Here is a 14,953-nt window from a genome sequence, read left to right on the forward strand (position 1 = left end):
AACGTTATACACAAATGACTGGGTAAGTATGCCTGGATGTCAGTTTGGGCTGTTTAATTCACTTTCTATATAGTGTTACTGTAAAGCAGAAGATATTTGTTCTGCTTTCAGAGGAAGTTGATCAACTTTAAAAAAAAGTGTTAATACAACCTAAAAAATAATGAATAGTTCTTATAAAAATGATCATGTTTGTGAAAAACTCAAGCAACAAAAGAAAATCCAAAAGAAGCAAAGACGACCATAATTAACTCAACCTCTGCTACCCTGGGCCAGATAATTCCTTGTTGTGGGGCTGTCTTGTAGACTGTAGGATGTTTAGCAACATCCTTGGCCTTTAACCACTAGGATGCCCATTGAACTAGACCAGTTGTGAAAGACAAAAATGTTTTCAAACATTGCCAGATGTCACCTGGGAGGCAAAAATCACCGCCGCTGCCCCCCGCCCTATTGGAGACCAGATTTAATGGCTTCATTACCCATCACCTTTTACAATAGCCTGAGTTTGCCAAGACTTTTAAGAATAACTCAAAGGTGCTCCATTCCCTTATCTAATCTATTGGATGCCTTAGAATGTTTTGACCTGGTTGAATATAAAACGCTTGGGTCATAGTTTCTTTTATTCAGAATTCTGTGAAAATTACGCTTACATGTATAGTGTAATTTTATTAATCATTTGATTTGATTAATCCATAAATAGGTTCTAATGTTCCCAAGATCTTTTCTATTTGAGCATGTCTAACTGGTTGGGTAAAACTTCTAAGCGAGTATTTTCTTTCTTTTGGAGCTTTAGAGGTATTGTTTCGTTCTTTTTTTTTTTTTCATTTAAAGTTATTATAGGAAAGTCTGAAGTCAGTCTAACTTTCTCCTTTTGTAAGATGATGTGTTTTTCTCTGCACAGATACTTGAAAAAAAAATTTTTTCCCCTTGTAGTTTCAATAACTTAAGCTATTTCTTACATTCGCCTGTTATGAAAATTTCCTTTTAATCTAGAAATTCAGTCTTTATTATTTTGGGACATTTCTTCTTGTAGAAAATTATATTAAATAACTTTTTATATTATATTTGTTGATTTTTTTGCTTCACTGGTAAGTTATTCTTATGTTGGACCATCCTATTTTCATACCTGTTATCTTGGCTCTAATTGCTATAATCTTTTTGTCCTTTTTCTCTTTATTCATTGTAATTATCTCAAACTTTTCCTTCATGTTAATAATTCAATTTCCTATTCTAAATATTTTAAATTTATTAGTCTTATAATGGTGTTGATTTGGTCTTCAGCCTGTCCTCTGCAATGTATCTTTTTACTTCATTCTGCTTTTTATCTCATTCTAACATTTGAGCTTTTGTTTTATTAAATTTATGTAATTATCAAGTTTTTCAGTACTACAGAGTACTTAGGGAAATTTTCTTTTTTTTCCTTGAGAGTTTTCTTCAAACTGGCTTCTTCATCTGACTTACGCATCACACTATTTTCATTTTGCTAATGCTTAAAGTGGGCAGCTCTTTTTGATCTTCTATTTGTTCTAATAAAGTATGGGTGGATTTCTCTAGATTTCCTCTCCCACAATATTTGACACTTGTTTTATTTCCCTCCCAGAGAAAAACTGGAGACTTTATTGAATATTCTGTACCAGGAACCATTCCACCTAGTTGATGTGTATCATGGCAGTATTCACTGGGACTGTGGATTGTTGCTCTGCTTCAGAGTGGAGATGTGGAAATCAGGGTTCCCCAGGAGATTTCCAACTTCTGTGACACTAGTGATTATACTAGGGGTCCCTACACTAGAGGAATCTACCTTGACTATGACATTCTATGAAACATGGAATATTCTGTGATATTTTTCATTTCACTATCTTTACCTAAAAGTTTAAGCCACTTGATTTTGATCCTAAGAGTTAAAAATAACTTGATGAATCATATTTATCAGTCTAGTCTCAAAATGGTTTCTAATTCTTAAAAAAAACAATGTCTCCTTTAGAGACACTTTATTACCTTTAAAGATATAAAAGGCTGTACTATATCCTTTGGAGAAAATTTCAAGAGCAGCTCCAAAAAATACTCTGATGAATAATCCTCATAGTTGGGAGGGAAAGTTGCAAGTATTTTCATTGGAAAAATAGTCATTTGGATATATAAGTTCTCTTATACTAGTATATAATTGTAACTGTATAAGTATTAACATCATGGCATATCTTAATAAGCAGGATCTTTCTTCCTTCAGCAAATGACTTCCTTTCCAATGATATGTTCGGTTATTCATGAATGAAATCTTGATACTATTCTAAACTCAGTCTTTTCATTATCCAAGTTAGTCAATAAGTCACATTGATTTTCCCTACAAAACATTTCTTTTATCCAGCTTTTTTTCATAATCAATTGCCAACGTAATCCAATTCTACACAGCTAGCCAAAATCTTTGACTAAATTTATTAGATCCTTAATTGACTTCTAGGACTATCCTTGCAGTTTTATCATGTCATTCCTCCTCTAAAAAGTCTCAGTGGTACCCTACTTCCCTCTGCATTAAATTTACACGTTTCTGTTCAGTTTTCAAGGAGCTCTTTACTTTGATACTACCAAACGTAAGTGTGAGGGCGGGAGAGAGTGTAGAGGAGACTGTAAGTGATAATCCAAGAAGATCAAGATTTATTTTAAGTGTTACTTCTTCCATGAAACCTCTAAGCAAGCCTCAAAGTGATCCTTCTCTAGTCTGATTTACTACAGCACTAAATAACATAATATCATATAACAGAATGTTTTATCATCACTTCATTATTTGGTCTTTTCTCTCCAACCAAGTCTGCCTCTGCAATCAAGGACTTCACTTCATTTATGTATGTACACTTTTTCTTACTGCTCTAATAGCTAGCAGAACTGACCCAACATCCTTTCTGAGATGGAAAGATGTACAAAAGGACTTCTAGAGCATTCTTTTCTTTCTTCTACCAAACACTGGCTATTCAACAGAGAGGAGAGAACTCAGATACCTTGGTGGCATAGACTTCATATTGCTCTCTGGCTCTTCAAATACATTAGGACTTGCATCAGGAGTCACTGATATGTATGGGGCAGGTACAGATGTTGAACGTAGATATCTCATTTCATCCTGGAATAGGTTGTCATCTTGATAGCCTACAAAATTTTCATGATGATGCCTGCATTAAATCAAACCAAATAAGTTTAGGTATGATGGCAAGACAGATTCTTTCTATTTTTAATTTCCTTTGTGAAAGTAAAAGCAGCACATGTAAATCTATAAGGGTGAAGTATTAAAATAATCTTGATGTAAGCAGGAGGACATAAAAGTCTGACAATTTTACATGTAGATATTCCAGGTACCACGAACATTTTAAATTGAAAGTAAATCTCATTTTCTATCCTTTTGAGAACTTTTCTGTCTTCCAGTGCTTCAGTGGATGATCTTGCCAACTATTTAGGTGCCTAAGCTAAAATATCTCAACCATGACCAGTTACTCATGCCCCTGAATACTAGGTTTCCTCTGTCAACCATTCTCTCTTCTCCATCATCACTGCTTTGGGTTAGGCTCATGTTTCTTGCACGAACCAGAGATATACAGTCACTTTTTTGGTAGGAACATATACAGGAGTCAAATTTGAGAAAGATTATAGCTATATGAAATGTTCCATGAGGTGGGGGAGTGTCCATTTTCCAGAGAGCTAAATATATAAAATATATAATTATTGTGTGCCAGCACTCTTATGTTTTACAATGTGATTCTTTCCTTTTCAAACTGGGACAAAGAGTTGTTAACCTAAGTCTACCAAATGGTCTGACTGAAGCTAAAGATTTGTTGCATTTGGCATAGCTGCTTTCCACCTCAGTTTCAAATGTATTTAGTCTTGCATTTTCATTTTTGTTTTCCATTCATTTTAATGAAATAGTAAGTACAAATGTAAAAAAAAACAAAACAAAACTATGTAACTCCGCTATATAAAGAGGACAACATTGCCAAAATGGAACTGTTGGTTGGCAAGTCATGCCAGCAGGCAGTATCTAGAAATCTTCGTTTGTCAGCTGTAGAAAAAAATCTGAATTTCTATGACAGGCTGTTTTAGAGTGTCACTTTTTAATGTATAAAAGTACAGTTTTTAGCACCCAAGTCCAATATAGGAAAATAGCATACTATTAACAGACTTCTCTCCATCTTCACTTATACCCTTTTATTCAGTTTCCACTTTCGTAGCTGAGTGACCATCTACATGCAAACCAGTTCATGTATTTCCCTGTTGAAAATTACTCCATTGTTTTCTCTATGGGATAAAATCCAACCTTAGCATGGGCGACAGGGCTCGGCTTTACACAGTCTTGGGTAACCACTTCTAGTGGAATTTCATATATTCCTCCTAGCAGCCAATGCTTTAACAAGCCTGTGATTCCTGAAGTGTGTAATGCTATTTAATCATCTGCGTCTTCACATACGTGATTTACTCTGTTAGGAACTGCTTTCCTCCCATTACCTGCTTGATCAACTTCTATTTATCTTTAGGACTCTAGTAAAGTATCAGCTCTTCTGGGGAACCTTTCCCGACTTCCTTGGGAAGATGCAGAAACTCTCCATCTTTTATGCTCTGACAGCATCCTGTACATACTTCTATTATCGCACTCATCACATAACATTTAAATATTTCATTTACATGTCTGTCTTCCCACCAGTGTGAGAACACACAGAAGTCAGGATTTTATTATAATCATCTTGGTGTCCTCAAGGTCTAGCACAAAGCTGGTAACCAGCTGGTACTCATTTAAATGCTACAGAATGAATAATTTAAAAAATGAAGTCTCTTTCCACTTTAGCATATCCTGCTATTAACAGAATGAAGTCAGTCTACCAAAGAGTAAAAGACAGCTAAAGTCTTACTTTCTAAGATATATATTGTATTAATAATTAATACAAATTGACATAGTATTTACAGGTTTTTTTTTTTTTAAAAATCTACTACCACACTACCACAAAGTATACCCTACCAGTCAGTGTTGGTCAAGGCAACTCAGAAAATGAATTCCTGGAGGTCTCTTTATTATGCACAATACGTACTACAGCATGAGTATTCAGAGCATGATATTAGTTAATTTACAATAGCTGTTAATCCAAAGTGATTAAATAAAACAAGCAAATTATATTACCTAGCTAATGTCTGCAGGTAGAGACAGGGCATTTTAACGGGAAGATCCTCAGAGATGCCCTCTTTCACGCTGGGAAGCTGTGACTGGAATGGCTTTGCAGGATGGTAACACAGAATGCTCGGTTCCGCCGCGCTGCTCAGAGACAGCAGGAAGAGGGCATTTGCTTTAATCACCTGGTGAGCTTCCATAGTGGGCAAGGCACGAGGAGTCTTGACTTGCATCGGCTTCCTCCTAGATTGTTTGACCTGGCAAAGAAAAATTTGTAGTGATATTTTCCTATTCAAGTTCTTAATTTCTTAACCTAAGTATGTTGAGTTTCTAATAAAAGTTATTAAACACTTGTAGAACCATTTAAAAATAAGTGATTACCAAAAATGACATTCACTTCATGCTTCTCTTGGAATGAATGAAACTATACTGAATAAAAACTATATTTCTTTTCTTTCTTTGGGAAAATTAAAAACCTAACCAGTAAAATCTAAATGTAACTATTTTTAAAAAAGAGTAAATAATCTGTGTGGGTGTGTATAAACTCTGCAATAAGTTTTAGTTAGGTGTGCTACTAGTGTAAGTGATCTTGAGTTTCCATGAGACCTATAACATGATTAGCGATTAAGAAAAAGAAAGAGGAGGTAAAGAGTAGAAAATGAAAAGGAAAGAGAAAGAGAGAGTTAAGACAGAGGAAAGTGAAGAGTCTAAGTGCAGAGTAGTAAAAATGAAGAATTAAACAATAAATGTTTGTCAATACACCATATGTGCCATAGGTCAGCTGTTTTGTGTTATTCCAAGATATAATTTATTTTTGTAACAAAAACAGCTGGTCTAGTACGAATATTAAATTTGTATGTTATTCCTGTTATAAAGCTGATCTTTAATATCAGCTCTGTGGAGTTATGTTATAATATGATCATAAAAAGAAATTTTTATAAGGTTTATTCTTATCATTAATGGTGTAGCCAGATTAAAAATACCTTTTCCCTCGCGGCAGCCTGTTTTTCACGGAGGTATTTTTCTCTACAGCGATCACATACCAGGTACCAGGTGCTTCCTCCTATGCCACCGTCACCACAGTTTCCAGCCCATCCTCCACAAAAATGCCCAATGCTATTGTAACCTTGTCCACCAGCATACCGGCCACAACCTTGAAACAAGAACGAAAACAAATAGTTAATACTTTAAGTGTCCTTAGTAATCTGATCATTGCCACTTACATATTAATGACAGATTTACCTTCTCAAAGTAAGCAAAATCCTGAAGCAAGTATCTTTTTTTTCTTTTTTCAGGCTATTAACCATATTAGAAAAATAGCATGCTTTACCGAAAAGTAATCAAATGATGCCTAAAATACTCCACACAGGCAGATGAAAAGAGGTGTAAGAAGTTGGGACATTTAGATTTATTTTAGTATGTGAATAAAATTAAACAAAATAGGTATAAAATGTTCTGTAAGAATGATATATTTTAAGGAATCATATTTTCTAAAAGGTTTCAGGTATAATATATAACAGAGAAAAAAATTAACCAAACTTATACTAGGTGAATTTTGGAAAACTAATCAAGTGTTACAGAAATTCTTACATTTATCTAAAACATAATTTTGTGATGAAACAGTTACTATCACTTCCATTGGAAAATGCCCAGAGAAATACTCTTAATTTGCAATTTTGGCCAGGAAAACACTAAAATCAAAGGAGACCTAATATTGGGATCTTTCCTGAGTGTATACACATGTTGTTTTTTCTACTGTGTGAGATACCTTAACAGCATCCTTTGGATAACACATAAAACATTTAAAAAATAAACAATATTTCAGAATGTAACACATTCAGATAAAATAGTACTAAATTGCCTTATCACCATACTAATAGAATTTCTTTACCTATTTTTCATAAAAATCTATATTGACAATGCACTTTAATAATTACATCATAAGATTCTATAAATTCTTCGCAAGTTTCCCTGTTTTTTAACATAATTTGTACAACAGCTCAAGTCAGAAGTTACATAGTCCATTTTTTTACACACACTACTCATATATATATATATATCCAATAATATCATTTACCTGGGTGAGCTTGTCTCATGTGATATGTCACTGGGTATGGATGTGACTCTCCACACAGCTCACAGATGGTATCTTTCTCTGGTCCTCCTACTGCCAGCTGGGCCATCTCACCAAATAAATTACCCCTGGGCCGAACTTCTGCCTTTTCTTTTTTCTTTTTCTCTTTTTTGGACTTCTTATTCTCTTTTTCACACTCTTTCTTTTTAAGGACTGCACAAGAACCAGGACTTGGGAAAATCATATTCTGGGAAGCTGCTTTGATAGTAGCCAAAGAGATGTCTTCCCAAAAAGCCACTAAGTGTTGTAAAGTTAAGGGAAGAGGAGATTTAGATTTCATTGGGTGATGCATGGACATTTCAAAAGTGGCTTCGGTTTTCCCATCCTCACATTTTTCATGCAGAGGTGGCTCCTTAAGCATAGACAACACCTTATTTTTGTTGATACTACCCATTTTAGATATATCTGGTCCATGAGGTGCGATATTAAACATATTCAGTGCGGATGATATTTCCAGTGAGTGTCTATTTTTTAATTTGGTTTCCTTTTCTTCCGTAGGTTGTTGACTGTTTAAACTACTTCTTATAGGAGCGTGTTCTTTAGAAAGTTCAGGATTAAATTTTAAGAAAGAAGAACAAGCCATTGCATCGTGTACTATGCCTTCGTGCCACAGGAAAGAGGCAAAGACCGCTCTGGCACACTCAGCCACGGAAGGGGACATGGCTTGCTTGGCTGGCTCGACAGGTTTGGATCCATCTCCTTTGAAGAGAAAGCTAGATTTTTCCTTTTTGGGCCTGGTGTGCCTGTTAGCACATTTTCGACTTATTTTGGGGGATGCTCTTATGTCCTGTTCATCTTTCAGTGGGGCTTTTCCTATGCTGAAATGGACTTTATTGGAACCCTCATCCACGCTCTTAAATTCACTGCTGTCGTCACAGGCGCCATCTGTTAGACTGTTTGTTTTTAAAGTACTTGAGGTGCAGACTTCTACCACCTCACTGTGCAGGTTTTCCTGCACCACATGGGGAGAAGGAGCCCTATTTTCAGATCCAGGGGACTCTTTTGAATCCTTTGGTACTGGTTTTGGTTTCGGTGATGTTGATCGTCCCCTTAACGGTTCTGTGAGGGGCATTTTCTTCTTGCGGAGGGTATCTGGATCAAGTGTATAAGAGTCTGATTTGGAACGTTCTCGAGGAGGATCAAGTTTTGTCTTAACAGGAGCAGTACTTTTCTGAGGTAGATTTTTATCATGTGGTGAGGAGGAGCGTGGAGAACTAGCACCAGATGGGCTAGACCTGTTGGCTGGGAGAGTCTTTGGCTTAGGAGAAGATGACCGAGAACCTGGTCCTGGGGATTCAGCTCTGAAGCTAGAAGACATCCTCCCGTCAGATTTCAGGGTCTGCAAGGTGTTATGGTTGGGCGACAGTGACCTACTATGAGAATCTGACCTCAGCTTTGCAGCATCAGATTTCAACATGAGGGATTCACTAGCGGATAAACCCTCCGTCCCCCTTGGCTTCTTCTGATCAGCTGCAGTCCGGCTCATACGTCCATCAGGTTTAAGTGATCTGCTGTGTTTGGAGGACAGTTCTGATTTTCCTGATGTAGAAACTGGTCTAGAAGACGTTGAGATAATTCCTCGGTCACCTGTATGATCCATTTCATAGTAAAACTTGTTAATAAAATTATAACTTATGGATAATTCAGTCATAAAACACTGAAATACAAAATATAGCTAAAAATTTTAGCTTGTCACAGACAAAAATACTTGAAGAATAAAGGAGAAAAAGGAAATATTTCTCATAAAATTTCTACTACTACACAACTCTTTCCACCAAAAACAATCTTCACGGATGTAAAATAGACAACAAATAGTACCTATGCACCGGTGTGGTTTTCTGTCATATGTGAACCTCGGCCTTAGTACAATAATTAACGAGAAATTAAATTCAGTGAGGGACTAGAAAGAAAAAAACATACCTAATTTTTTTGGAATAAAAAATTATGAAAACCTGGATTTTTAAATATAAAGTGTATTTCCAGTTGAATGATACCTCACATCCTTATTAGGGTAATAGTGCAGATTCTTGTTGAATTAGGAAACCTAATTTATAACTAGATACATTTATCATTTTGAAGTTCACAAATAAATACATTCAGTCTAATAAAGAGCTGCTCAGGAGACACTCTATTTGAATGACTGGCTTAGAATAATTTGTAAATAAATACGAATGCCCAAAGGTTATTATTTAATTACATGAAATTCAGGCAGTCTATTTTAGTAAACAGATTCTATTCTAAAAGGTTATTTAGTTCACTCTCTTAGCTGTTAGAACTCAAGCTTGGTCCCTTTGGAAAATAGGGGATCCTCTGAATTAGTAGTACAAGTCTGAATTGTGGGGGTCTTGAAATAGGAAAATAATAAACATAGAAAAAGTATTCTACCTCTTTTGGAGGCAAAGCACTAGATATTTCTACATGAACACGTGTGTGTGTGTGTGTGTGTGTGTGTGTGTGTGTGTGTGTATCCAGACCCTCATTCAGTGTCTCTCCTTCTTACTATTTCATACTTTGCTTTGAGCCAGATCGTCTTTGTCTCCAGTAAATAGTACAACCTACAGCATTACCTTTCCTCCCTAAGATAAAACTCCTACTCTTAATGCAAGTGATATTAGTCAGTTGTTAGGAAGAAAGCAATCTGATTAGAGTAATTCATGTGGTATGAAAAACTGAAAATCCATAAAGCTTGCTAGAAGTATTTATATATTTCTAAAAAAGATACCTAGTAAATTGAGATACATCTGTTGACTGGTTACATTGCAGGTATTTCTTTTTTTATTTTTGGAAAAGAGATGTGAATACATTTGAATAACATTATGATCTAGTTGCTTGTGTGTGTGTGCATGCACGCAAGCACACATGTGTGTCTGCAGTAACACTCTGGTTATCTATAGGTCAAGACAGTACTGCCAGAGAAACCGCCCTCCTAATGGAAGGTCCACAAGCACTGGGATTTTTGTTTATTACTCTTCACTGATGTAATGTTAAAAATGGGTCCTGGGATATAGTAAGTGTTCGATAAGTATCTGTTGAATGAGTAAATGAATTCTTATTTTCTTAATGTTTTTTCTCCTGCAAGTCTCAAATCTTGATTCTCCCAAAACCCACTTTTTATAATTATGGCTCCCTTCAAGGCCACAGGGTAGAGGAGACAGTAGTCATTGTTGTTTAAGGGTAAGAAACTTGCAAGTTGAGTAATTCTGTAGTAAAATGACAAAGTATGGCAAATGGCCAATTCAAGGCATGCTGGTGAACTGAATATTTCTTTTAACTGCAACATGCCAGTGTTTAGAATAATTACTCTCATTCTTTGGATGAACAGAACTACTAAATATAATGCACTTCCATTTCTTGCAATTCTTTATTGTTCTATCATGAATTTCATTTATTTTATATGTGTTCTTTTTATAAAAGTGCTAAAGAGACTGGGGAATAGTCAGGAGAAAAGGGGTGAAACAGATCACAATGTAGAAAAAAATCCCAAATACTGATGCCGTCTTAATAGAGCACAGATGAAAAGATGTTACGATCTTGACAAGTGCTCTCAAGTTGCGTATAAGTAGTTTAAGAAATTGCTGCCCATCTTTTCGCCTAGTAATAGATCCACAGAGCAAATTTTATTTAAAAACATATTGAATTTGGTAGAATTAAACATCAGTCTAGTCCTTGCCACTGCTTTTGAATGTATGAAGTTGGATTACTAGTTATTTTGTTACTAATCTGACAGCTCAATATGACTTCATCATCACATTTATCTAGTGAGCTGAACCATATATAATGGTGAATCTAGACAAATAAGTAGTATTTTATATCTATAACCTCTCTCTCTAAAAAATCAATTCGTGAATTGAAGATTTGCTTTCTAAATTAATGATGTGCAGTTACCCATAAAGGAAATCTCTGTGATTGGTTAAACAAGAGAATCTTTCAAATATCAAGAACACCACTTGTCATATGGTAGCAAAAGCATTAGAGAGCTTTGGAGAGTGTGGTGTTTGTATACCTTACTTCCGCACTTCAGTAGAGGTGATATTTTAAGATCTGTAAGTGGTGATAGCTGGATTCTAAGTGTGTGATAGAGGTAACCCGTTGGAGTACAGGTGCATAAATAATGTAGAATTATTTCTTTCTGAGGCTTACTTGTCAAATTAGAATTAAATCCTTTTGAAGAATTTAATGTTTTTAAAAAGGAATATGTCAAGTTTGTTAAGTGTGGTAAATCTATATGATAACTGATGTTTACCTTCTTCGTTTGGATCTCTAAAGTTCTGAGGTATGTAGTAAGTATTACTAAACATTGTCATGTAGTGGTTGCTTGAAATATCAACATAAACAAATACTTTGTTAAAAATCTTTAGATCATACATAATACTTTCTCATTCATTGCTTAATTTAGTTTAATGATGATATTTATCATATATAAGTTTAAGTAATATTGACAAAATATTTTCTAACCTCTAAAAAATACTGAAAAAAAAAAAAAACTGGATCGGATAGAAATTTAACACATTTAAACGAATTAGCAAACATATGAAATGTTAAGTATTCATTCATTACTGACCTGCATAATTGTTTTCATACCAAAATTGTAAATCAAGTTATATGATATCACACTATAATATACCATAATATAATACTATACTGTAATATGATATGCCATAATATATAGTATATATCTGGTTATATAACACAACATACTAAGAGATCATATTGTATAATATTATTTATTATACTACCATATAGTATCACTGTCAACTTTACATAGAAGTAAAACTGTTTTACCCATTTCTAAGAAAAAAGAAAATTAATAATTACTTGAAAAACTTATGCAGTACATTAGCTAATACTGTGCAATGTTTTGATAAAATTTTCTTAAAATACAGGATTTTAAAAGTTTAAATATTGACAATATGCGATTAGGCATGTATAATATTTTAAAAGACTAAAAGTGTATTTTTAAATTGACTAAAATTTTATCAGTTGTCAATACAGTTTAAACATTACTAAGTTTAAAATTTTTAAACTATATGATTAAGAAAATGCTATAAGGAAGATTCATGTCAGACAGGACAGGTGTATATGTATGTATATGTGTGTGTACGTGTGTGTGTGTGTATATATATACATACATACGTACGTACATACATACACACACACACACACACACACATACACAAACCCTGATAACTAAGTTAAACAGAAAACTTTAAACTAATTATCAAAATGTTTCCCATAAAAAGCTAAAATAGGAAAATAATTTTTATATTAACAGAGAAATAAGTTTAAGATTAACCTGTCATATAAGATAATATGTTCTCATGGATCACAATGTGCTTTATTACTTATATACATATCATCTTGTTTTGATAATAATGATTTTACAACTCCCCAAGTCAGGCATTTCTTTCTATATACTACCTATTTTATTTTTTAAGACTTCATATAAGGTTTAAAATTAAATAAGGGTAATATTTACCCAACAGCTATGGTAAACATGCATATCAAGATAATCAGTACTATAATAATGAACAGATACATCACGAATTATCCCAAAATAGAAACATTTAAATAAAATGATAAACTTTAATATTAAAAATGAAATGGGATGAAAATGAGTGAGGTGAACTAAAACTTCTTTACTGAAATCTCCTATGTTCATTAAGAATGGCCCATCCATGGATGCACACATACCCACCCTTCAGTTTGTGAGACAGAGATGAGAGAGCAGAGGCAGGCCCAGCTACACCATAATTTTTGTATATGCGCTCACGAGAAGCAAGGCTGCGAGATGAAGTTTCTACAGTGGAAAACATTGGCAAAGAAGCAGCACAGATTCAATAGAAAAAAAAATGTAGCAGAGAACACAAGCAGAAACAAAGCATTTCAAATGATATGTGTGACTATTAACTGTTCTTAAAAAGTTTATATTCTGCTAAATTTTTCAACGAATTCATATTTCTCTAAAATTAAAACTGAAACAAAGGTCAAATTAATTAATTGGGATTAATAAAGATACCTCCAAATGTGTTACCTTTAAAATTAAGTAAGGCTCAAAGTTCTGCTAAGTCAAATTGGAACATTTCTTTTTAGATTATTACTTCTTCAACTTGATTTTCTTTAGTTTGGTCCTCATTTACTTATAAATAGAAGTTTATAAGTAAAAAAAATTCTTTTTGGTAAATATTAAGAGATAAATGTTACTTACAGTTTAACCTACTGCCACCTGGTTTTCTGTATGGACACATGCCTATCATTTTTCCAGTATGTATCTCAGAATGGACCCAAGTTGCATTTATGGTTGATTACTTCTGAGTCCATCTTCAGTGAAAAATGTTAGTTCTAATCTCAGTAATCTTATTACTGAGATACCACACTTGTTTATTAAGTTTCAAAACACTAACAAAGCAAATTTATAAGTTACTGAAAATGTTAGACACATTTATGATTTACCATGCAAAAAAAGAAATATTTAAACAATTTACCTTTTTGAAAGGATTAATAAAACCTTTAAAGTGTAATCTTTTAAAATCAGTATGCTAAAAAAAATCTAAATATTAAAAAAAATCCATTTTATTTAAAAATTTTAACTTATGGCAGTTCAAATAAATGCAATTAATGAGCTAAAATAAATTCAGGTAATGAGATAATTTTCTTAATATTTTTAAGTAAAAAATTGAAAACAATACAGACTTGTCTCAAAACAAAAGTAAAAGTTGACTAACTCATTATCGTGGCCAAGATTAAAGGTAAACTACTCATAAAGCAAAAAGTCATTCCGTGTAAGGTATTGAGTATCATATGTCAAAGAGTATTCTAGGCATTGAGAATGAAATAATGAACAGAAATAAAGTCCCTGCTCTTATGGAGCTTATCTGCAGGTGAAAGAAGAAATGAACAAATAAATATATACTTGATCAAGTGGTGATAAACTTGGAAGTCATAAGCATGCGGTGCTAGGTAACATTCCATGCCTGGATAACACCACTTAGGGAGTAAGGTCTAGAAGACAGCAAAGCCCTGGGACACTCCTAGGAATACAGAAAAGAGGAGGATGTATAGAAGAGAATGGAAATGAACAGTAGATGAGGTAGGAAATACCTAGCAGGCAAAGAAAGGTGTTTCAAGAAAGAAAGAGGTCAACTCTGTTAAACACTGCTGATAGATCAAGTAAAATGAGATCTTAGAATTGACAATTGAACTTTGCAAAACAAGTCAAAGACTGACTAGAGCAATTTCTGTTGATATGGACAACTGCAGGGACACCTTGCAGTGGGTTCAAGAGAGGATGACAGGAATGGATGGACAGATGTGACATACATGCCATTCAATCATCATCATCTAGGTTAAAAGTTAAATTTTTAATATTTTGGGGCATCACTCTTTCTGAAGTCTATAAAACTCAAAAGGAATCAGGTGGTGCAAAAGAAATTCTTAAGCTCTTTAAATCTCATATAATACATAGTCTGCAACTCTCATTAAAAATATCAGTTAGGAGGGTGACAGCTTTTAATTCAATGGGAATTCAAAATGCCAATGTAAGAAGTCTTATGGCTTGGCTCCTAAAATCTATGAAGAATGAGTTTAGCAGGAAGATACAAAGCAGGAAATCAGAATACTATCTTAATTAGAAGCATCTATAAACATGTGTTAAACTACAAGGATACTTGTAGGGTAAGATGTTA

The 14,953-nt window shown here is 33.9% G+C and overlaps 1 protein-coding gene across 1 annotated transcript in view; it reads right to left on the reverse strand.

Moving 5' to 3' along the window:
- Nucleotides 1-14,953, reverse strand: part of MYCBP2 (MYC binding protein 2, E3 ubiquitin protein ligase) — a 265,889-nt gene that overhangs the window by 32,966 nt on the left and 217,970 nt on the right. The window contains exons 55-58 of the mRNA XM_011378152.2: nt 7,215-8,858; nt 6,121-6,290; nt 5,150-5,394; nt 2,991-3,158 (exon numbers count right to left, since the gene is read on the reverse strand). Coding sequence (XP_011376454.1) covers nt 2,991-3,158; nt 5,150-5,394; nt 6,121-6,290; nt 7,215-8,858 — 2,227 coding nt within the window. The remainder of the gene's footprint in view (nt 1-2,990; nt 3,159-5,149; nt 5,395-6,120; nt 6,291-7,214; nt 8,859-14,953) is intronic.

This window comes from Pteropus vampyrus, unplaced genomic scaffold (genome assembly GCF_000151845.1).
Source record: "Pteropus vampyrus isolate Shadow unplaced genomic scaffold, Pvam_2.0 Scaffold332, whole genome shotgun sequence".
Taxonomy (NCBI): Eukaryota; Metazoa; Chordata; class Mammalia; order Chiroptera; family Pteropodidae; genus Pteropus; species Pteropus vampyrus.